Source organism: Rhinatrema bivittatum, chromosome 1 (assembly GCF_901001135.1).
Source record: "Rhinatrema bivittatum chromosome 1, aRhiBiv1.1, whole genome shotgun sequence".
In the NCBI taxonomy this organism is placed as follows: domain Eukaryota; kingdom Metazoa; phylum Chordata; class Amphibia; order Gymnophiona; family Rhinatrematidae; genus Rhinatrema; species Rhinatrema bivittatum.
In genome coordinates, this window is record NC_042615.1 from 616,099,201 (window position 1) to 616,122,245 (window position 23,045).

Below are 23,045 nucleotides of genomic sequence, written 5' to 3' on the forward strand. Positions count from 1 at the left end.
TGACAGAGTGGGAGGAGATAGATATTGAAAAGTGTGGGTGACAGTGAGGATCCTTGCGGTACTCCCATCTTGGATTCTATGGGGTGAGACTCTTTGTTGTTCACTTTGACCTTGTAGTATCTGTTATCTAGAAATGATTTGAACCATTTGAACGCTGATCCTGTAATGCCTATATCTGAAAGACGCTGAAGTAGACATGTATGGCTCACTGTATCAAACGCTGCGGATAGATCCAGTAGAGCGAGGAGGCAGGGTTTACCTTTTTCCAGATTGAATATAATGGTGTCTGATAGTGAAGCTAGTAGGGATTCAGTGTTCCGGGTTTTACGGAAACCGAATTGGTTTGTGGTGAGGATGTTGTTATCATCGAGGAATTCTGAAAGTTGTCTATTTACAATTTTCTCCATAATTTTGGCGATCATTGGTAGGTTTGCTATTGGTCTGAAGTTGGCTGGGTCAGTAGTGGGAAGGTTAGGTTTTTTGAGGAGAGGCTTAAGCATTGCCAGCTTGAGTTGATTAGGGACATGGCCTTCAGTGAGGGAGCAGTGTGTGGCCTTCAGTGAAAGGCTCAGAAGGTTCTACGTTTGTTACTGTCCTCGGGAAACAAATGAAGCGTTCCAACAGGGCCTCCCCTACTCCACCTGACCCTGACAGTAGAACTGGTCTTTTTTTTTTTTTCCTTTCTGCCCTTTCTCTGTATTCTTGTCCTATCTGCGAGTTTTATAATCTGGAGGTGTGTTCACCACAATGTTGGATCATGGGGATCCATTTATAAAGCGATCCTCTGAGGCAGTGGTTTCCACTGGCATATGACCACATTTCCATGATCGCCATCACAGGTCCCACATGACATCATCATGAGAAGGTGTCCATGGGGTGCCATGATTGATGGCCTAATGCTTACAAAGATCAAGAAGAAGAAGAAAAAAAAAAAAACCCTATAGATATCAGTAAGAAAAGAAATGTAAACCAACCTTACAGACAGGCAACAGCAAAAAAAATAAATAAATTTTAAAAACCATCTCCAGACACCATCAACAAATATAAAACCTTCATACTCTGGCAAAAATGTTTTTAAAAATCCCCTCCAGACAACAGTAAAAGCTCTTTCGCTGTCCGTAGGTAAACTCTTCAGTTCCAGGGCCACGGTGATGCAGTGTTGAAGCTGCACCAATACCAGGAAAGATGGAGGAGGGAGGGCTGCCAGCCACTGGCTCCTGGGAACTTTCTGTAGGTGTAAGGACAGGCGGCATCCTGATGGCTCCCCACATTAATTGCAGCACAATTTGGTAAATATTGCTCTGAGGAAATGGAGGGAAAGTCCTCTCATCCTCTGAACAATCTGGTCTTTATTTATGTTTCTTTCTGCTTTTCTAGGAAGGTCCCCTGCTCTCAAAATTCCCAGATTTCTCTTTTATTGCAATTGAATATAAATATTTCTTCCCCCCCTTTTATATCTCTTTTCATGCCCTTTTATCTACTTCTATGTTCTGAATTTTTCTTTCTTTGGGTTCTCATGGTTTTCAGTTCTACTGAGGGTTGCTACTTCACCCAGATCATCCAGAATAGGTTGATCTGTTAGAGATTTGTGGCATAATGGAATTTGTTTAGATAAAAGAAGCCAATATTAATCTAAGAAAAGTCATTTTCATTACCAATCAATATGTTCCTTGTCAATATATTCCATGTCATGGATTCTGTCCATTTGATTTAATATTCCTCTTTTTCAGGCATTCAAGTACTGGAGGTATTTCTCTGTACCCAGAGAGCTCACAATCTAAGGCCTAGAATTCATGAAATTGTGATGTGTCTTCACAGGAGATGTCCCACTATTGCCGGGGGGGGGGGGGGGGGGTATGTAGCCACAATAGTGGGGGCCTCTCCCCCAAAAACACATCGCGGCTCCATGGTGCATTCTTTTGTGTCGGAGTTAAACACCGCGACACAAAAGAACACAGTGAGCAGCCCTTTAATGCGATGGTGGCCCCAATCTCACGGGAGCGCCATCACCTTAAAGGGCTGCTGGCCGCGCAAAAAAATCACCCGTGACCAAATGGTGAGGTTGAGTGTGGATCATTGCTGACCCCTGTTTCAGCCCAGAATCACCATTCAAGGCAGCCCTGACACCCCAAAAATAAATATTTAGGGGTGGATTTTCGGAAGGAACAGGGTTTTCGGGGATTTCGGAGCGGCCTCGGAGGGAACAGTGAAAACCATCGGGGTTCCCCTAGGGCTCGGCGCGCGCAAGGTGCACAAGTGTGCACCCCCTTGCGCGTGCCGACCCCGGATTTTATAACATGTGCACGGCTGCGCACGCATGTTATAAAATCAGGCGTAGATTTGTGCGCACAAATCTACGCCCACGCGTAGGTCTTAAAATTTGGCCCTAGGAGAAATAATGCCTCATACAAAGAGGAAAGGGAAAGTCCGGGGAGCAAACTATCAGGCTTACCCGAGACAGACCCTTCACGATGACGCATAGAGGGCTTCTTCTCCGAAGCAGCACAAACACCGGAGGGACTGGTCGCTAGGGGGATGACAGAGGAGCGAACACCGTCCCCTCTGACCCTGAATGTTACACTAAGCCCCAGCGAGCCGATTAGACCGGTGCACCCTGTACAGGTCGGTGCGTCTCTCACAACAGTAGAAGCCCCGAGCGGATTACATCTGAGGCCCCAGGAGGAGGACTGAGCCGTTGTTGGTACTGGGGTAGAAAGAAGTGGCTCCCCGGGAGCTGGACACAGCCGCCCTGTGCAGAAGCAGAGTTCCCTCGGAGAAGGAAACCTGATGAAGGCTGAAAAGACAGCAACCGGAGACCTCTGGGGAGGTGAGAAAAGACCTTTCAGACCAGGTGACTGTTAGTATAAATTTGGGTCAGCCTGAAAATATCACATTGGGAAATGTTTGGTCTGCTTTAAAAGCAATAGAAACATCATTGAAATCCCTAGCAAGTATAACCTTGGAGGCAAAAAAATCAAACGATGGTGAATAACAGTTTAATCAGTATATTCAACATAAAGATTGAAAATCATGAAGATAGAATATCTAAAGTTGAAGCTTTGCAGCAAAATATCATTAAATCGGAATTGGCTCTTGAGAAAAGAATGGAAAAAAAAATGGAAAACACCCTGAGAATTTTAAATTTAAGGGTAATTAACTTCCCGGTTATCAGGAGGATTTCACCAGCTGAGCTATTTAAAGCTTATATGAAAGAGGTCTTGAAAATACCAGAATCCATTTTACCAGTTTGTACAAAGGTATGTTATTTGCCTCAAAGGGGGACTGTTGGAGAAGAGGAGAGAAGAAATACTCTGGATATTTCAGAACTCTCGGAGTTATCTATAGACTCAGAGATCAAAGAAAGAAAGTCTATGCGGGTAACATTTGCATTTATCTCAGACCGAAATCACGTTTTGAAAATGTTTTTGAGAAATAGGCTTGCCCTTTTCTATGGAGCACAAATTAGGATCTACCCTGATATTGTGAAGTTAACACAAATTCGTAGGAAGGAATATCTTAGTATGAGAGGGAGGGTCCTAAGTTTGCGAACAGGTAACATGCACTTAAGTTTACCTGTATTTCAGGCAGACAGTTTTGTAAAAGGACCATTTCATCCGGTAAAACACTGTTTGACCCATGGATATTTCTCTGAAAATTACCTTCTAGGTGACCGATTGTGATATAGAAGCTAAAGAGGGGGTAGAGAGAGAGGGGGTGGTCTCTTGGTCTCATCTATATATTGTATATTATTCATATTGATTGAGTTTTCTGTGCCCTAATGGAAGATTTTTGAACAAACCAAAATGTTACAAGGTGACTAGACGATAGTTATGTGAGGAAGGTTTTTCTTTTATATATATTTACAGCTATAGGTGTGCTCAGTTTTCATCATAGCATCTTCTTTATATTTGTTTGACCGAGCACATGAACCAGTAATTTTATTTAGATGTGCGACAGCTATTATTTATCAAATATATGTATAGGACATTTTACCACATGCCTGGTGTCCTAGCTCATGTGAAACAATTAAGCAAATCAAGGCCTTTGTGTCTGAGAATTTCTGGCTTGGGTTATACACCAGTGATAATTCCTGGAACGTCATCAGTCCCCAGTTTTCCATAGCGCCTGCTCCAAAGTTAGGAAGTGCAACGATATCTAAATTGATTTAAACAAACAAAAGAATTAGACAATTTGCAGCTCGAGAAACCTCAAAAGCACAGTTGGGTTTAGCCTTAAATATACTAAAACCTAAAAATTACTTCTCCACTCCCCCTGCCCCTGTCATTGCCAAATTTTGGGGCAAAGAAAAAAAAAAGTGAAAATATATAGTAATAGAAGACAAAGTATATTTTAAAACTTTAGAAGAAAGGTTTATCCTCCCAAATTCGTTCTCCATATGTAATGTACAAAATTATGACGTGCTCACATTCTCTAATTAAAAGCATGTCTTTCAAGTACCCCAGTTTATCTTTTATTTTGACCTCCGAAGAGCTTGTATTAATCCAAAATTGGTCCAAAAATTTGTATTCTTTAAGGTGCCCAAATATATCATGGTAAAGCCAATACCGACTGAATAAATAATTTTTCATGAACTGTTCATTAACATACAAATTAGGCTACTTCCCTCTTCTGTCCCTCAGGCTGGCTGGGCCTGGGGATGCTACAGAGGCAGCATGAATAGCCACTGGAGGAGACTGGCTGCGTGTCCCAGGCATCACGCAACGGTGACACCCACTGGCTTCAAGAAAGCAGTTGTACTGGCTTTCAGAGATAACTACACTCTGTACCTCTCAGCCAGAGGACTATTACTGTGAGGACTGGGCTGGATGGGAGCAAGAATAAAGTCATGGGAAAACCCAGATAGCTGAAAATGAAAACCTAGGCCTCCGGTTTAGGCAGATTCTGACTGAAATGAAAACCTAAAAGGAGCCGGTAGAAGCTGCTCATTTAAGAAAAACAAAACCACAATAACTCCCAACCTGCAAATAATTCTGAAATCCCCAAAATAAGGTGTTCCCTGTATATCTACTGCTAGCATACATGGGTCTGTTGCAGTACTACACATTTAATTATTCTTCAAAAGTGTTTACCTAGACAAGCCCCAAGTTTTAAATGTCCTGCCCTGCCAGAAATGTTACCTGGCTAACATTTAACTGGATAAAAATCTGGAGGGGGAGGGGACATTCCAGGGATGTAGCTATAAGTTATCCAACTAGAAGCAATATTCAGCACTACTACTACTACTACTACTACTCTGGTCAGAGAAAACATTGCCCTAAACTTACCAGGGTAACGTTAGCCAGGAATATTCAGTGAACACTTACCCAGGTGTGTTCTACTGAATATCTGTCTGGGTATAGCTGCCCAGGTAACTTTCCCACTCACCAGCTTACTCAATATTATGGACAACTTAGTATTCCTGGGGAAAACATATTAACACGGATGAGGGTCACAGGTTCACTTTAGAATTTACAGCAAAAAGAATATTCTATTTTGGATCAGTGTCACTCTCTGGAGTCCATGATGATAAAAATAAGAATCTGTTAACAGTGCTAATATTAGGGCAAACAAGGTCTACCAATTTGTGGGATAGCTATTTTACTGTAATTGAGTTTGGAGGATGCCGTATTATTCACATTTATGTTTCGAGGGACAAAAAATACCCCCAAGAAGTTGATCCTTACCTGTTTTTGTAAGTGGATAACTCACGTTTAATAGTTCTTCAAAATACGACAAGATTGGGCCTGTGATATCTAAAGCAAAGTCAACAGATCCAATTTGTACAACCTCCTTCCGAGCCCAGATACGTATCTGTGATGCAATAAGACAACCCTTTAGGCAATTTTTCTTCAGTATATGTCTTTTTCACTCATTCATTGCATTTACAAAAACACTTTTAAATCTCAGCTCCAGCAATTCAACTACTTGTGCAAAATGAGCAGAAAAGGAAACAAAAAAAAAAACCTGTAAACAGAAATTGCACTGGCTTCCTTAAAAAACAACTAAACGGAAGGCAAGGGTTTGCCTAGGACCACCTTCCAGTGTGGCACATATTAACCAGATTGTAGGGTTTTATTTTGGTGGCTCCCCTTGCAGCGACACTTTAACAACTTTTTGTGTTAGGCTTCTGTAGTTTTAAATAGTGGCAAAATATAAATTACTGCACTATCAATATAGCCCACACGTCGCCACCGATGTGTCAGACACACCTAATCTGAGTTATTTCCATCCTGCGGGCAAGCCCGGATTTAGTTACAGATAACGTAGGCAACTGCCCAGGGCACCAAATTTTGAAGGCACCAAATATCCAGGCGAAATAGGAACCTGCTTCTGTTTGTCTTAGGTCAGGGATCACCAGCTCTGGCCCTCAAGAACCCCAAACAGGTCTCTGCTTTTCAGGCACGCTGGGGGGCTCCTGGGCACCAGAGTTGGTCATTCCTGCTTTAGTGCATATGCGCCAGCAGATCTTCAAAGGGGCACCACTGTGGTACTTTGCTTATGGGCGCCAAAATCTTAAATCCTGCCCTGCCTGCGGGTACTAATAATAATCTCAAGGACCCATTAACAAATCAATCCTACTGCATGTTAATGCTCCTCAGCAGAATCAATCAATGAGCATTTCAAAGAATCTGAATTCACATCATTACACCAGCTGGATAAACAGCACTTTCATTACACCTTGTTACCCTCCTTCTAAGCCAAAATTAAATTCTTTGTTTCTAAAGTTTTCTGATATTTGTGGTGTTGTTTTTTTTTTCAAAATACTTTTTATTTCGGAGACAGGCAACAAGAACAATATCAAATGTGGTCACAACAGTCCATCGAGACAAAATAGGACAAGATACAATGTACTCCCTGTAAGTTGGGGGATTTTGTAACATGCACCTGACATTGAAATTAACAGTTTCACCAATTAGTCTACCAGCTCACCCGGTCCATCTGCAGCTTATGAAGAACCTGCTGGGTCTTCAGCCTGAAGTAACCACTATCTTTAAAATATCTTTGTGAGCGACATAGTGGATGGGTTAGAAGGAAAGGATTTTTCTTTTTGCTGATGACATTAAGATGTGCAACAGAGTGGACACACCTGAAGGAGTGGAGAGAATGAAAAATGATCTAAAAATGCTTGAGGAATGATGAAAGGTTTGGCAACTGGGATTCAATGCCAAGAAGCGCAAAGTCATGTATCTGGGGGTGCAGAAATCCAAAGGAGCTATACAAACGTGATGAGGGGTGAGAGATTCATATGCACGGACCAGGAAAGAGACCTTGTGGGGTGATAGTGGGCTGCATCATAAGAGGCATAACCAGCAGGAAAAAGGAGGTGATATTGCCCCATCCACAGGCAATTGGATGACCATTTTAGTGGATGTTCGATCATTAGGAATGTAGATAGCTGTATGGCTGGTGGGCATGAGGATCACTTGGAAACTTGCCTGGTGTGAAGGTAGTTGACCACATGTGCCATTTAGATAAGATTTTAGATAGTGCTGGGGAGGAACTGGTTGTCATGGTACATGTGGGTAGCAATGACATAGGAAGATGCAGAAGGGAAGTTCTGGAGACAACATTTTAGATTTTAGGTAGGAAACTGAAATCCAGAACCTCCAGAGCTGCATTCTCAGACATGCTTCCCATTCCACAAACAGGACGCCAGAGGCAGGTCAATTTCCAGAGTCTCAATGCATGGATGCGATGATGGTGAAACAAAGAGGGTTTTAGGTTTATTAGGAACTGGGGAACATTCTGGGGAAGGAGGAGCTTATAACGACTGGATGGGCTCCACCTTAACCAGAGTGGAACCAGGCGGCTAGCACTAAACTTTAAAAAGCAGGTAGAGCAGCTTTTAAACTATGGCAGAAAACCGACAGCCGCTCAGAAGCTCATGGTTTGGAATGATGTTTCTTTGAAGGATACTAACAAACCAGAGAAGTTATGGCAACCCGATAGAGCGGTTACAATAAATGCTAAAGTAGCCCAGGTGCCTTTAAGTAAAGAGCAGACAGAGCAGAAAAGACCAAATTACTCCATCAACTGATAAGCAAGTTGTTAATACAAAGAAACAAACATAGGGCCGGATTTACAACAGGTTACGCGTACCAGGCCTATTTTCAAAAGGCCTGGTGGCTCGCGTAAAGCTCCGGGATGCGTGTAAGTCCCAGGGCTTTACTAAAGGGCCAGGAAGGGGGCGTGGTGTGGGTGGGGCGGGCTGGTCCAGGGGCGGGACGGCATCAGGGCGGGGCCAGAGGCCTGCAACACAGCAGCCATTGCCGCTGTGTCGAGGGAGCGCGTGTCGGCAGTCGGCCGGCGCGCGCAAAAGGTAAAACAAAAATTTGGGGGGCGCTTAGAGTAGGGCTAGGGGGGGAAGGTTAGGGAAGGGGTGGGAAGGTCAGGTTGGGGGGAGGGAATGGGGAAGGCAGCGCGGTTCGGTGCGCGCAAGGTGCACAATTGTGCACCCCCTTGCGCGCACCAACCCTTGATTTTATAACTTGCGCGCATGTTATAAAATCGAGCATACATTTCTGCGCGCCGGGTTGCACGCACAAATGTACGCCCGCACATACCTCTTAAAATCCGGCCCATATCAAATACCTTTGGCCCAAAAAGGTGACTTGTTGTATAAATAAGGAGATCAGAAGAACAGTAATGCCTAAGTACAGGCAAATTAATTCTGGGGAATTCAGTTAGCCCTCTAAAATTAAAAATGAAAAGCAAAAATATAATTATGCAATTATGATCAAACCACCAGCTTTTTAGTTCATGCATGTTCCTTTCTTCCAGTAACTCTACCATTTATTACAAGATGTATATAAATTTTTGTTCAATTTCATGATTTTATTGGAAGCATACTAATTAAATGCCCCCAAAGTCAGGCTACATAAAATGATGGTGGAGGACAGCATCTCAGATTTATTTAGTGGTTTCAAAATATTGGGTCAAACAGTTGATGAAGTGGACCCAGATAGAAAGAGTAGGGTAGCTCACTTTCCCTTGGCTGGTCAGGGATAACATTGGCCCCTCTCCCCTTCCTAAACCTGAACCCCATACTTTCATATTGAGTGCTGACATAAGTAAAGTCTTTAAACAAAGTCCTACCACTCTCAGGTAAAACCACAACTCTTAACTTTATAGATACTAGGGATGTGAATCGTTTTTTGACGATTTAAAATATCGTCCGATATATTTTAAATCGTCAAAAATCGTTAGGGCCACGATACAATACCAATTCCCCCGATTTATCGTTAAAAAATCGTAAATCGGGGGAAGGGGGAGGACAGGAAAACCGGCACACTAAAACCCCCTAAAACCCACTCCCGACCCTTTAAATTAAATCCCCCACCCTCCCGAACCCCCCCCCCAAACCCCCCCAATGCTTTAAATAACCTGGGGATCCAGCGGTGGTCCAGAACGGCAGCGGTCCGGAACGGCCCCCTCAATTGAATCCTGTTGTCTTCAGCCGGCGCCATTTTGCAAAATGGCCGCCGCAAAATGGTGGCGGCCATAGACAAAAACGATTCGACGCAGGAGGTTGTTCCGGACCCCCGCTGGACTTTTGGCAAGTCTTGTGGGGGTCAGGAGGCCCCCCCAAGCTGGCCAAAAGTTCCTGGGAGTCCAGCGGGGTTCAGGAAGCGATTTCTTGCCGCGAATCGTTTTCCGTACGGAAAATGGCGCCGGCAGGAGATCGACTGCAGGAGGTCGTTCAGCGGGGGTTCCGGACCGCCGCTGAACGACTTCCTGCAGTCGATCTCCTGCCAGCGCCATTTTCCGTACGGAAAACGATTCGTGGCAAGAAATCGCTTCCTGAACCCCGCTGGACTCCCAGGAACTTTTGGCCAGCTTGGGGGGGCCTCCTGACCCCCACAAGACTTGCCAAAAGTCCAGCGGGGGTCCGGAAAGACCTCCTGCGTCGAATCGTTTTTGTCTATGGCCGCCGCCATTTTGCGGCGGCCATTTTGCAAAATGGCGCCAGCTGAAGACAACAGGATTCAATTGAGGGGGCCGTTCCGGACCGCCGCCGTTCTGGACCACCGCTGGATCCCCAGGTTATTTAAAGCATTTGGGGGGGGGGGTTCGGGAGGGTGGGGGATTTAATTTAAAGGGTCGGGGGTGGGTTTTAGGGGGTTTTAGTGTGTCGGCTCACGATTTTAACGATTTTCACGATAGTTTACACACCCAAACGGCAACAATACGATTCCCTCCCCCTCCCAGCCGAAATTGATCGTTAAGACGATCGAGGACACGATTCACATCTCTAATAGATACAGATTAGTGTATGGCAGATATTTAGGTACTGAATACTCAGAGTTCATGGGATACATATTCAGAGTAAGACATTCACTACTATTGCCTACTGGGGACCTCTAAAGTCAAAGTACCACTTGAACAGAATTTAGATTTTTCTCATCCTCCCATATCACAATCTCCTTTTTCCACACTTCAAGTTTCTTCCTCTCTCCCTCTCTAATTGTAAGACATGGAGCTCAAATCCCAGTTACCCCATGAAGCCATTTTCCTCAACCTCATGAACTACTCACAAGCTCTCCACCTCAGCTACCTTTTCTCCCAACTTTCCACCTTTTCCCCTCTCTCCATATTCTGAGACATGGAGCTGGTATCCTCAAAATCCTTCCGGTCATTTACACCCGAGCCCAAAGGTTACTTCCCCGATTCTCTCCCTGGAACACTGCAGGATTTCCCTGGTCTCCTCCACACTGCTGTTCTCTTCTGGGTTCTCTTCATCTTAGGACACCCCTTCATCTCCTCCACTAGCTGCTCTCTTCCTCAGGAGGAGGATTCACCTCTTTTTCTACTCCCCTTCCACAGCCAGTTCCTCAAAATGAGGAATTTCCACTGCTCCACTCCATGGCCTCAAACCTTTTTCCTTCATACTGGAGGAGTCCCCAAGCCCCACAACCCACATACTGGATACTCCAGGACCACTATATCCTGGAGGCCCCTCTCTTCCCAAGCCTCCACTTAGAATGAGAACTAGAAAGGGAAACTAGAAAGAGCCACGCCCATCAAAGTGACCCAGAATTTGTATCTCCCCGGGACACCTCCCAGCCAATCATATCTTCCATTACACTTAAAGGGGAACATTATATCACCCAGAGCACCAACTCAGATGCATTACAATATCCTAACAACTATATATTCCCTTAATCCAACTTCTCAGGCAACAGCAACTCCTGGGTCTATCCCATCCAAAATGCCTTGTGCCACTAGAATTGAATGGGACCCAAATATTGGGGGTCTCCCCACACTAGCTAACTTACAGGTTGCACTAATTTTATGGAGAGAACTGTGGCCTGTGCAGCTTAGCCAGAGCACTGTTGCTGTAATAGCAGGAGAGGGTGCATGCAATAAAATAACTTCAGGTAGCTGTGAATGAAATCCACCTGGCACTATAGGACCAGTTGGGGAAGTACTAACTGAGCTGGAAGCTCAAAAATAGAGCAAAAGGAAGCAGCAGGCCATTAAAAAATGAGATATTGGAAGTACAATAAGTAGTAACTTAGGGTTATAACAGTTCTATTCCGTTCATTTATTTATATAAAGTTAGATTCTTACCTCATTGCCCCCTACGGTTCTGCTGACGTAATCAAAGTCGCATACTACAAAAGCAGTAATGTAAGTTGACATTTTCAGTGTGGTGTTAAACGTGGTCACAGTCCATTTAGTTCCATCTGTGTCTTCCCTTTCAGATACAGCTAGAGGAGATTCATTTATTTTAGTCAGGAAACAGTCACACTCAGTCTACTGCTCAGAAAAAAAAAAGAGGCTATATATATCTATGGCTCAAAAACAGCCTATAGAGGATTTAATGAGTTGCTTTGTCAAACTAATAAGTGAACTTCAAACAGAACTGGAAAAAGAAACAAAACAAAACCTAACAAATGATTAAATATGGTGTGTCAGGCAGAAAAGTACAAATCACTTAACAAAACTAATGGATAGCTAGTCCATTCATTCCTGAGAGAGTAGCTGTTTTTAGAAAACTGTGAATATTATTGCTGTAGTCATAAGAAAATCTCTCTTACATTCTTCAATGCTCTATGAGCGTCAGTTTAATAGAACAGTCAAATAATTGTGCAACATAATTAATCAACAGACAGCAATGTACTACACTGAAATACCTACATGTCCGACCTGTTTTGCTCTTTTTTACCTACCTATAGCTGGCATGTTGGAAAGGGCCACATAGCCTGGAGGATGGACAAGTCGAACATTAAAAGTTGCTTTCATGGCAGGTTCATCGAAACATGGGTAAACAGATCTTGCAAGCGTTGGCTCCAATTGAGATGCCACCAGGGTCCTGCATTAGCAAGGGAACATATTAACTGGGGAACATTTTATGACTCCCAATACATAGCACTTTGTGCCATTCCAGCTTTTACTTTTGAGCCTAATTAGTCCCACCTGAATAGATAAGAAGCTATAAGCAGAAAAATAAAATTAGTTAATGTAAAAGCTGGAATAGCAATGGCAATATGTGATGGTAATATAATTTTTTTCTCTGACTGTATTATGACATAGTTCTCATGCAAAGCTTTATTATTTTGATCAAAATGCTGTTGATATTTTCATTTATTTAGTAAAAAAAAATTATGCAAAGATTAGGAGGAGATTAGGCAGGGATCACAAAAAGTTAAAAGCTCTATCATACTTACTAGTGATAAGATAATTACTTATTTATCTGCTGCAATACTCTTTTATATTGGTATTACTTCTAGTGCTTTAGGATTGGTGCAGCTACTTTAAAAATTTGCTGAAAGATGGAATGTATAAAGTCATCATCATTCAGTTAAAGCAGTTAACAAGATTCTAGTCCCAGAAAAACTGCATGGACAGGCTCCGTCGTTCTTTCTGCTCTGGCTATCCCTTCCTCCCACCTCATTTCCCCTGCCTGTCACAAGACATTCTTCTCTTCACGGCTGCAAGTCACTAGCAGTCCTATGTCATCCTGATCTCCCTGTCCTCTCAATCCCTCCCCACCAAAGTTTCAGAATTCCTCCCAGCAAACCGATAGCAAGATTACATTTACCTGCTCTGGGTTCACTGCTTTGCTTTTCTGGGCCACTACTGATAATACTGCTGCTCTCTGAATTCAGTGATACAAGACCTCCTAACCTTGTTCAGAGTACACAACATATGTTGCATACACTGCAAAGGCCTCATGCATGCATACAAACGTAACCCACCTTTAGTAAGAGACAATGAAATCATGTGAAAGTCATGGGATAGAAGGCGATGTCCTTTTGCAGATTGCAAACTGGTTAAAAGACAGGAAACAGAGAGTAGGATTAAATGGTCTGCTTTCACAATGGAAAAAGGTAAACAGTGGAGTGCCTCAGCGATCTGTACTTGGACGAGTGAGGTGATCAAATTGGCAGATGACACAAAAGTATACAGAGTAGTTAAATCTCAAGTGGATTGTGATTACAGGAGGACCTTGTGAGACTGGAAGATTGGGCTTCCAAATGGCAGATGAAATTTAATGTGGACAAGTGCAAGGTGATGCATATAGGGAAAAATAACCCTTGCTGTAGTTACACGATATTAGGTTCCAACTTCAGAGTTACCACCCAGGAAAGAGATCTAGGCATCATAGTGGATAATACATTGAAATAGTCAGCTCAGTGTGCAGTGGCGGTCAAAAAAAGCAAACAGAATGTTAGGAATTATTAGGAAGAGAATGGTGAATAAAATGGAGGATGTCATAATGCCTCTGTATTGCTCCATGGTGAGACTGCACCTTGAATACTGTGTGCAATTCTGGTCACAGCATTTCAAAAAAGATATAATTGCACTGGAGAAAGTGCAGAGAAGGGTGACCAAAATGATAAGGGGTATGGAAAGGCTCCCCTATGAGGAAAGGCTAAAGAGGTTAGTGCTGTTCAGCTTGTAGAAGAGATGACTGAGGAGGGATATGATAGAAGTCTATAGAATCATGAAAGGACTTGAACAGGTTAATGTAAATCAGTTATTTACTCTCTCGGATAATAGAAAGTCTAGGGGGCACTCCATGAACTTAGCAAGTAGTTAATTTAAAACAAATCAGAGAAAATTCTTTTTCACTCAACACATAGTTAAGCTCTGGAATTTATTGCCAGAGGATGTGGCTACAGCAGTTAGTGTAACTGAGTTTAAAAAAAGTTTGGATAAATTCCTAGAAGAGAAGTCCATAAACTGCTATTAATCAATAAGGAATAGTAGCTTGGGATCTATTTAATGTTTGGGTACTTGCCAGGTACTTGTGACTTGGTTTGGCCATTGTTGGACACAGGATACTGGGCTTGATGGACCCTTGGTCTGACTCAGTATGGCATATCTTATGTTCTTATGTCACTTCTGATTCTGAAGGGTTGCAAATTGATTGCTATCTCTTTAAGGGCTGTAGAGAAACTATAGAGTTATAGGCTAGCACAGAGCTTGTGCAGGCAGATTACAGACAGATGTGATTTTGCTCTGATGCAATGCTTAAAAATAATGGTGGTAATTTTCAAAAGGATTTGCACACTTAGGGCTGGATTTTAAAAGCCTTAAGCGTATTTTAAAAGCCCTAGGAGGATTTACGTGCATAGGGGGGGGGGGGGTTACGCACGCCAGGCATATTTTAAAAAGGCCCGGCGACGCACGTATAGCCCCGGGACGCGTGTAAGTCCCGGGGCTTGCAAAAAAGGGTGATCTGGAGTGGTCCGGGGGTGGGGCGTGGGCAGGGCGGTCTGGGGACTGAGCGGTGGCGGGGCCATTTGCCGCTGTGTTGGAGGATCGCATGCTGGCAGGCTGCCAGCATGTGCAACTTGCGCCTGCCCAGAGGCAGGCACAAAAGGTAAGACAAAGGTCGGGGGGGGGGGGGGGGTTAGAGTAGGGCTGGGGGGGAAGGTTAGGGGAAGGGGTGGGAAGGTCAGGCTAGGGAGAAGGGAACGGGGAAAGTGCATCCCCTTGCGCGCACTGACCCCTGATTTTATAACATGTGCACACCTGCGCACACATGTTATAAAATTGTGTGTCCATGTGCGTGCGCCAGGTAGCGCGCGCACATGGACACGCTCGTGCAGCTTTCAAAATCTACCCCATATTGGTTAGAAGATTGGAAAACTTTATATCTTTATTTTTTTGATTGTAAGAATGTGTGTTTTGCTGGATTATTTTGGCTTTCCTGATTGTGTTTTTGCTATATGATTTATTTTTTATTTCATTTTTATTGATTTTAGAAGGATTTTGTATATTTGTTTTTGTTTTGATATTTTCATTCTAGCACGATATACTTAGATTAAAGAAAATGCTCATGGCACTTTTCTGCCTCGATCATCACTACTATTGGATTATTACTTAGACAACTATGTAGATGAGACTGCAGATGAGTTATTCCTTGTTTTATCAATAAATTTAAATATGGATGTACGGATGTTTTTCAGCTTCACCTGTTAAATGTCATCTTGGGTATTTTTAAGTGTGGACAGAAGATTTAGAGGGTCTTTACCCTTCTTTTGGAGTGTTTGGATCCAGTTTTTATTTTTTATCTGTTTGTATACAGAAATTAATTATTCAGAAAAATAAAAAACAAACAGTATAATATATAGTATTTCCTTGTATGAATCCTTCCATGCCTTCAATAAGGAAGAAACAGTTAACATTTAATATTTTATTTATTTATAAGGAAGAAAAAAGTAACATTTTACATCATCGCTCTCTCTTATTCCCATCTCACGTAACCTACCCCGCACCCCCACAAAAGCATTAAACTGCTTTAAACACTGGCAGCAATATATTCTCAAATAACAAGGACAATCTGCCCCTAGTGCACCTTAGGAAACACTGGGAAATCACCTATATGAACTTAACACAATACTTCTCACTATGTGTGCCAAAGAATGCATATCTGTGTCCCAAGTATCCAAAAAGGCTTTCTTTTTCTGAAAATCATCTAATTTATGTACATATTTCTTCATGACAAGCAAATGACATAAAGCAATCCTTCACTGTATCAGAGAAGGGGGTCTACAAACCTCCAAATATGTAAGATAGATTATTTTGCCAATAATAAAGCTTATCTATAAGCTGTGGTTTAGCTGCTTTTGATAGTGCAATTGGGCCATATCCTTAGAGATGTCCAGTTACCTTGTTCTCCCATGATCCAGATATACAAACCACAACGAACAACAAGAACAACCAGCAAACTACACCTAGCAATACCCCCTCTCCCTTCAGCTAAGCTCTCCAACACTAGGAACAGAGCCTTCTCCATTGCAGGACCGAAAGCATGGAATTCCCTACCAGACTACCTAAACACAATCAGTGACTCCAAATCATTCAAAAAGGAGCTCAAGACCTGGCTTTTCAGACAATCATTCACAGCTGGTGTTGGCTAAGCTGACCGCCTACACACCGTGACCCGAGGTCACATGCAAGTTTATTAATATTCGCAACTCGTGCTCCAATACTCGCTGAATCCATGTCCGTACACCGTTTCATACAAGTAATCCCTGTTTGTACAATACCTGTTATCAGTAGATGTTTTTATAATATATTCCCTTTTCAGTTTGACTGTACATAGAAGAATGTTGTGCGTTAATGTTCTCAGTTATATTGTTTCATCTGTAATAAGTTGTTTAAAATGTAAACCGGAGTGAAGGCAGCTTGCTATACCTCGGTATATAAACGTCCTTAAATAAATAAATAAATAAATAAATAAATTATCATCATTTTAATCCATTTTCCTCTGGACTATCTCCTTTTAGTGTTAAAATCTTCTTAAATATGTTTTATTTTGACCAGATATCTTTGGTGCTGAACCCATGCTGATTGATTTCAGTTGTTATTTAGTTTTCTCAGATCCATGGAGAGGCCATGGCATATATTCCAGGACTCAATACACAAAGGGCTATCAGTGGCTTCCAGTGATTGGTTCATCAGGTTTCTTCCATGAATCTAGTAGGATGGGTCAGAAGAATGGCCATCCAGCAAAAGGTTCTAGTTCCTCATCATCAGCATGTGGAACCCCCCCCCCCCCCTTAAGAATCTGGGGCCATGGCCGGAGGTATGGCAGGTAATATGGCATCGGCCAGTTAGATGAGTTAAATGCAGGATTATAAACCTGTCATCTTCTTGGTTTGGATAGTCATGCACGTGTAGTCTGATATCTTGTTCGGCACCCCTGTGTCATATTGGTTTAACGATCTGAGCTGTGTATAAGTGATGCTCACTTCTGATGCCTTCTATGCTCTGGCATTTGCATGTCAGCAATTTCTAAGACCAGAGCAAATAGCACATCTTTATAAGGTTAATTTGTGAGAGCCTATAGCAATAGTCGCTCTTGTATGCCGGATTTCTTTTCTCTTCCAGGAGGAGTTACCCCTGCAAAAGACCATATCCATCCAATAAAGATCTTCTTTTAGAATAATGGACTGACAGTTGTTTCTTACAAATATAAAAAGAACATGGGACAATGGTGGGGTTAATTCAGCTCCTTTATGCAAGTATTTGTGCTCCTAATTTAATCATTTACATATTCAGATTTAATTTGCGTATTTTCCTTAATACTTGTTGGCTTTTAAGCATGTAAATCATCAAATATTTGTTGCGAGCACAGCCTTTGTGAGCCGATGTTGTGGGCTCGGTGCTCATCACTTGGCTCATAGGAGAGTGGAGCCCTTGGGCCATGGAGTGGTTCAGGTCGGGACACGAGTCGCACCCGTGGTGAGGTGTGTGTGCAAGAATGGGCGGCAAAGGAGCAGAGCTGGACAGAGCTTGGACGTACACTTGACGTAGAAGTGGTGACTTGAAGACTTGGACGTAGACTGGGACATAGACATGGAGACTTGGAGACTTGGACGTAGATTTGGAGACTGGGAGACTTGGACGGAGACTTGGACGTAGACATGGATACTTGAAGGTAGACATGGAGACTTGGACGTAGACATGGAGACTTGGAGACTTGGACGTAGACTTGGAAACTTGGAGACTTGGACGTAGACTTGGATGTAAACTTGGAGACTTGGAGTCGAAGACTTGGAACTGAGGAGACGAGGAGATGAAGACTTGGAACTGAGGAGATGAGGAGACGAGGACAGGAGACAAGGAGGGATGAGAAGACCCTCAGGCGCCCTACACAGCAAGTGGAGCTGGTCGTGGACCACACTGTCTCCGTCGCACCCTACACAGCCAGATGGCTGGTCACGGACCACGAGGAGAACGGGACAAGCTCAGGAAGTCTCTTAGTGCAGGGTTGCAGTGACCCCTTGGATCCTCCGGATTCAGGACTAGGAAGACAAGATAAAACCTTGGAGCTTGGCAACTCAGACTAAAAATAGGGAATCACCGGGGCACGGGTCCTAGAAGATCTGGAGCATTAGGACCAGAAACATGACGGAACTTGGGACACAAGGAGGCTTGGAACATCAAGGAGACTTGGAACATCAAGGAAGGCTTGGGATATCAAGGAACTGGGACATAACTGGAATGGAGTCACAGACGTCTCTCTGGAATGGAGTCATGGATGTCTCTTTGGGATGGAGTCATGGACGTCTCTCTGGAATGGACTCACAGACATCTTGGAATGGACTCACGGACATCTTGGAATGGACTCACGGATCATAGACATCTGGACATGGAATAGACATCAGGTTTCGGATTCACAGACATCAGAACATGGAACGAACATCAAAACATGGGACAGACATAAGGATCTGGAAACACGGACCTCAGGACTTGGAACAGGCATCAGGCTGAAGAGAAGTCTTCAGGAGCATCTGGATAGATGCGAAGACAACGGAGGAATGAAGCAACGCCCCTTTTACAGGGCAGACCCAGGAAGAGGAGGGAGACAAGGCATTGGTGGGGCCACGGGTACTTTAAAGGAAGGAAGGAGACGTGGCCGAGCGCCTAGGGTAAGGCCAGAGAGAGGCTGCAGGACCACAGAGAGCAGCTTCCTGCCACACAGGGGAGAGCAGGCCTGAAGCGGAGGCGGCTCCTGCCACTGAAGAACAAGATTGCTGCGAGAAGAGGAACTTCCAGGCAGACTCTGGTCAGCAGAAGAGGACGTCGGGAGCGGCCCTCAGGCCGCAGGAAAAGACCTGATGTCGGCAGCATCCAGGCCGTGTGAGCTGAGGCTTCGGAGCGGCCTCCAGGCTCCAAAGAGTCAGAAGCAGCGGCTGGCCCGCTGCAGAGCATGGACACGGCATCTGGGAGTGGAACAGGCCCAGTGAGGTAAGGCTCTGTCTACGGTTCCGCAACAATATTGTAACATACACACATGAAGGAAATTACCAGTTTTACCAATTAGCTCACCAATTTTCCCAGTCTATTTCTAGATCATCAACATCCTCCTGGTTCTTCAGCCTGAACGCTCCCCAGTTTACCCTGAATTCTCACCCTGTCAGCATTTGGCTATAAAAAAGTTTTATTCTCACCTACACCAGATAATTGAAAATGTAAATATACTCAGGTAACATATGTACGTGTATTGCTTTGGCAGGTTATAAAATAGCAACTTACATGCATAAATGTCAGCCCTGCCCTGGAACGTCCCTTTTTTTGTATGAGCAAATTTATTCTCGCACCATTAGTTGCATCTGTATATTTGACGTTTATAAAATAGCATTTACGCAAATATGTGCTATTTTCATGCACATCTGCTAATTTGTATGAGCTGAACTGTGTATATTAGACGTTTATAAAATAGCATTTACGCGAATATGTGCTATTTTCATGCACATCTGCTAATTTGTATGCGCTCAACTGTGTATATTTGACGTTTATAAAATAGCATTTACGCGAATATGTGCTATTTGCATGCACATCTGCTAATTTGTATGCGCTCAACTGTTTGAAAATTCACCTATAACCATTTAATCTATGTGCGTGCATTATTTTCTAATGAGTGTTCCTTTTTCATCCCATTTATTAGTAAAATATCGCATTAATGCCAACATTTTAACAAAAAATAAAACCAAGCATTAACACTGCAAAATATCTGTGGCTTAGTAAATAGGCCTCAAATAAGCAATACTTCATATTCTTCAGCTACTGAGATTTAAATTCTCATTTCACAAAGGAGGTAATTTTTAAAAAGAGTTACATGCATAAGGAGTTACATGCACTTCTATGTTTCTATGTAAGTGTAACATGCTATCATAGCAATTTTCAAAAGACCATGTATATACTTAAAGGTGAATTTTAAATGCCCAATGTGCACCGAAATTATGGGATGCGCAAATATGTTGGGCCAGCGCGTGCTTAGCAGATTTTAAAAGCCGCCACATATGCGAATATCTCACGCTGCGCACACAAATGAAAAGTTCCAAAGGGGTAGGGTGTGGTCTGGTTGGAGCATGGAAGTTCCTGGATTTCTATTTCAAAATAGCACATAAACACTTACGTGCACAGGTGTGCGCCAGGGTCTCCAGCCGTGTAACTTTACTTCTGCTATAGATGACGTGTAAGTTGTAAAACAAAAAAATTCTAGATAGATCAGCGGGATTGTAAAGGTCGGAGCTAACAGGGAGAAGGGAGGCTATTAAACTGGGGGGGGGGGGGGTGGTTGGAAGTCCTATCCCTTACCTGAGTGAACTGGGAATGAACTGGGAAAACTGGTAATGGCATTGGCGCACATGTCTATGAAAAGCCCCCCCCCCCCCCCGCTTACGTGGTAAAAGTGGCATTTGCATGCATAGGCACACATCCACTTAACATTGCGCGCACATGTATGTGTGGTCAGGCTATTTGATAACGTGCACATATACGCATGTGTGTTATAATATGGCTGTGTCCTTGAGTGTGAGCCGACGAAAGTGCGCATATGTGCTGCCCGTCACCTGTTTAAAAATTACCGTCCCTAAGTGCGCTTACACATGAATATCCTATGGGAAATTCAATAGCATATATTGTAGCAATTTTCAAAAGCCTACTTACATGAGTAAAGTGCATTTACACATGTAAAATCCAATTTTAAGCGTGTAGATGCTTTCTAAAATCAGGACCTATGTGAGGGGTTCATATTTCTACTTAGCGTCATAGAAATTTAAATGTTAGTTTAGTGAACTAGCAAACTTTTGTTTATATTCAGTGAGAGCTGGAACAATTTAATACAGTACACAGGATTGTAAACCAGCATACCTGTCAATTATGCAAAATTATAGATTGGAAAATTTCCTGTACGGATTATAATACTCTTCCCCTACCATGTTTACATACTAATAGCTACTTCAAGTGTATGTGTGTGTTCTAATTCTGTCTTTTCTCCTTGCTATGTGTGTAGATTCAGATTGAGAAAACTTTATTTGTATGACAGTTTTTATATGTGTTTCCAAAGAAATGCATAAATAAGTCAATATTAAAAAAAAGGTTTGTTCAGTTAACTGCACTAGTTAGCAGACAAAACTTGCTGTTTTAATTTCCCTCTCTCTCAGCTGAAGGCCTAAGTTTTATATAAGGAAATTATAGTGAATAAAAAAAAAAGGTAGATCTGTGGGTCTGGGGAACGTAATCTTGGCTGGCCGGCACTGATAGTCCAGACACCTTCCACTGCCTAATTTAAAAATAAAAGCTGCCTAATGCCTTCTTCTTCCCTCTATCCTGACCAGCCAGTATTATTTAGAAAAATGACAACGTAGGGCCAATGCACTGGTCCTCTCTCCCTCCCAACCAACCACCTATCTGTTTTCAAAGAAAAAAGGAGAGCATCAAGACCCGTACCATCATCCTTCCTCCTGACCCGGTGTAGAAAAACATAAGGGCTGTCCAAAAAAAGGATGTTTTCGGAGAGCAGAGAGGAAGGGCAGCATGACCTCACAAGGATTGAGAGGAGCAGCCAGGTTACTTTTTTTCCTTTTTTAGTGACAGCAGGGACGAGGGAGAGAAGGAGAAACTCCTAACGATCAAGATTTTTTGCAACACTTATTCACAGTAGATGGGAGAAAGCAAGAGATAAAAAGGGCATCGGTTTCCAGACAGCCCTCGTATTTTTCTATATCAGGCCAGGAGGCAGGATGGGGACATGAGCCCTTGTGCTCTCATTCATTTTTTTTAAACCGGCTGGGCAGAAGAAAGGAAGGATGGAGGCATTGCCCCCCCCCCCCACGATGCTTTCAGTTTTTTTTTAAACTGGCCGGACAGGAGGGAAAATGTGACCATTGACCTCTGGGGCTATCATTTTTTTTTTTTTTTTTAGCATTTCAGTGGGCTAGAAGAGGAAGAGAGGGAAGGAGTCAGCACAGGTAAGGGTGAGGGCTTTTTTATTTTTGATGTGGGTGTGGGAGGAAAGAAAGGATTACTTTTATTTTATTATTTTACGAAGAAGACTAAGATGATTAGTGCCTGATTTCACTGGTAAACAAATTTCTGGGAACATTTTGTTTCCTCCACAACCTTCAGTGAAACAAGTAGATATTAACAAGCTGAACACAAATATGCATTTAATATGTCTGTATAATGTACCGTTTGCCAGAAAAGTGCGATATACATTAAGATTGTTACGTGTCTGTAGCAGCATAAGCTATAATGGCAATGTTGGCATCAGAAAACAAAACTAAAAATGTTTTGCCACAGATTTTTGTTTGTAATCACTGTCCGACGCTTCGCGGATGAGAGTCCAACAATAGTTACCCAGCATGGAGGGGTTCCACTTGCCTTGATACCGTTTCTGCATTTTGACAATGTCTTGATGAAACCTTTCACCATGTTCGTCACTCACAGCGCCAAGGTTGTCTGGGAAGAAGTCCAAGTGGGAATGAAGAAAATGTATCTTCAATGACATGTTGCACTTCATCAATTTGTATGCCTGAAGCAGATTTTCAACCTGTTCGACATAGTCTGCTGCCTTATAGTTGCTTAGAAAGTTACAAACGACATTCTTGAAGGCTGTCCATGCAACACGTTCTGTACCTTGCAGAAGACCATCAACGTGCTATCCTTCATCACAGCTCGGATTTGTGGGCCAATGAAAACACCTTTTATCTTGGCGTCACTTATGCGTGGAAACATTTGCTGTAAATAATCAAAGGCTTTACTTTGCTTGTTCATTGCCTTAATGAAGTTTTTCA

At 42.9% G+C, this 23,045-nt stretch overlaps 1 protein-coding gene across 1 annotated transcript in view; it reads right to left on the reverse strand.

The window, feature by feature from the left end:
• Nucleotides 1–23,045, reverse strand: part of LVRN (laeverin) — a 175,417-nt gene that overhangs the window by 138,209 nt on the left and 14,163 nt on the right. Inside the window, exons 2-5 of the mRNA XM_029571204.1 lie at nt 12,174–12,316; nt 11,572–11,711; nt 5,685–5,811; nt 4,001–4,155 (exon numbers count right to left, since the gene is read on the reverse strand). Of these exons, the coding sequence (XP_029427064.1) occupies nt 4,001–4,155; nt 5,685–5,811; nt 11,572–11,711; nt 12,174–12,316 (565 nt within the window). The remainder of the gene's footprint in view (nt 1–4,000; nt 4,156–5,684; nt 5,812–11,571; nt 11,712–12,173; nt 12,317–23,045) is intronic.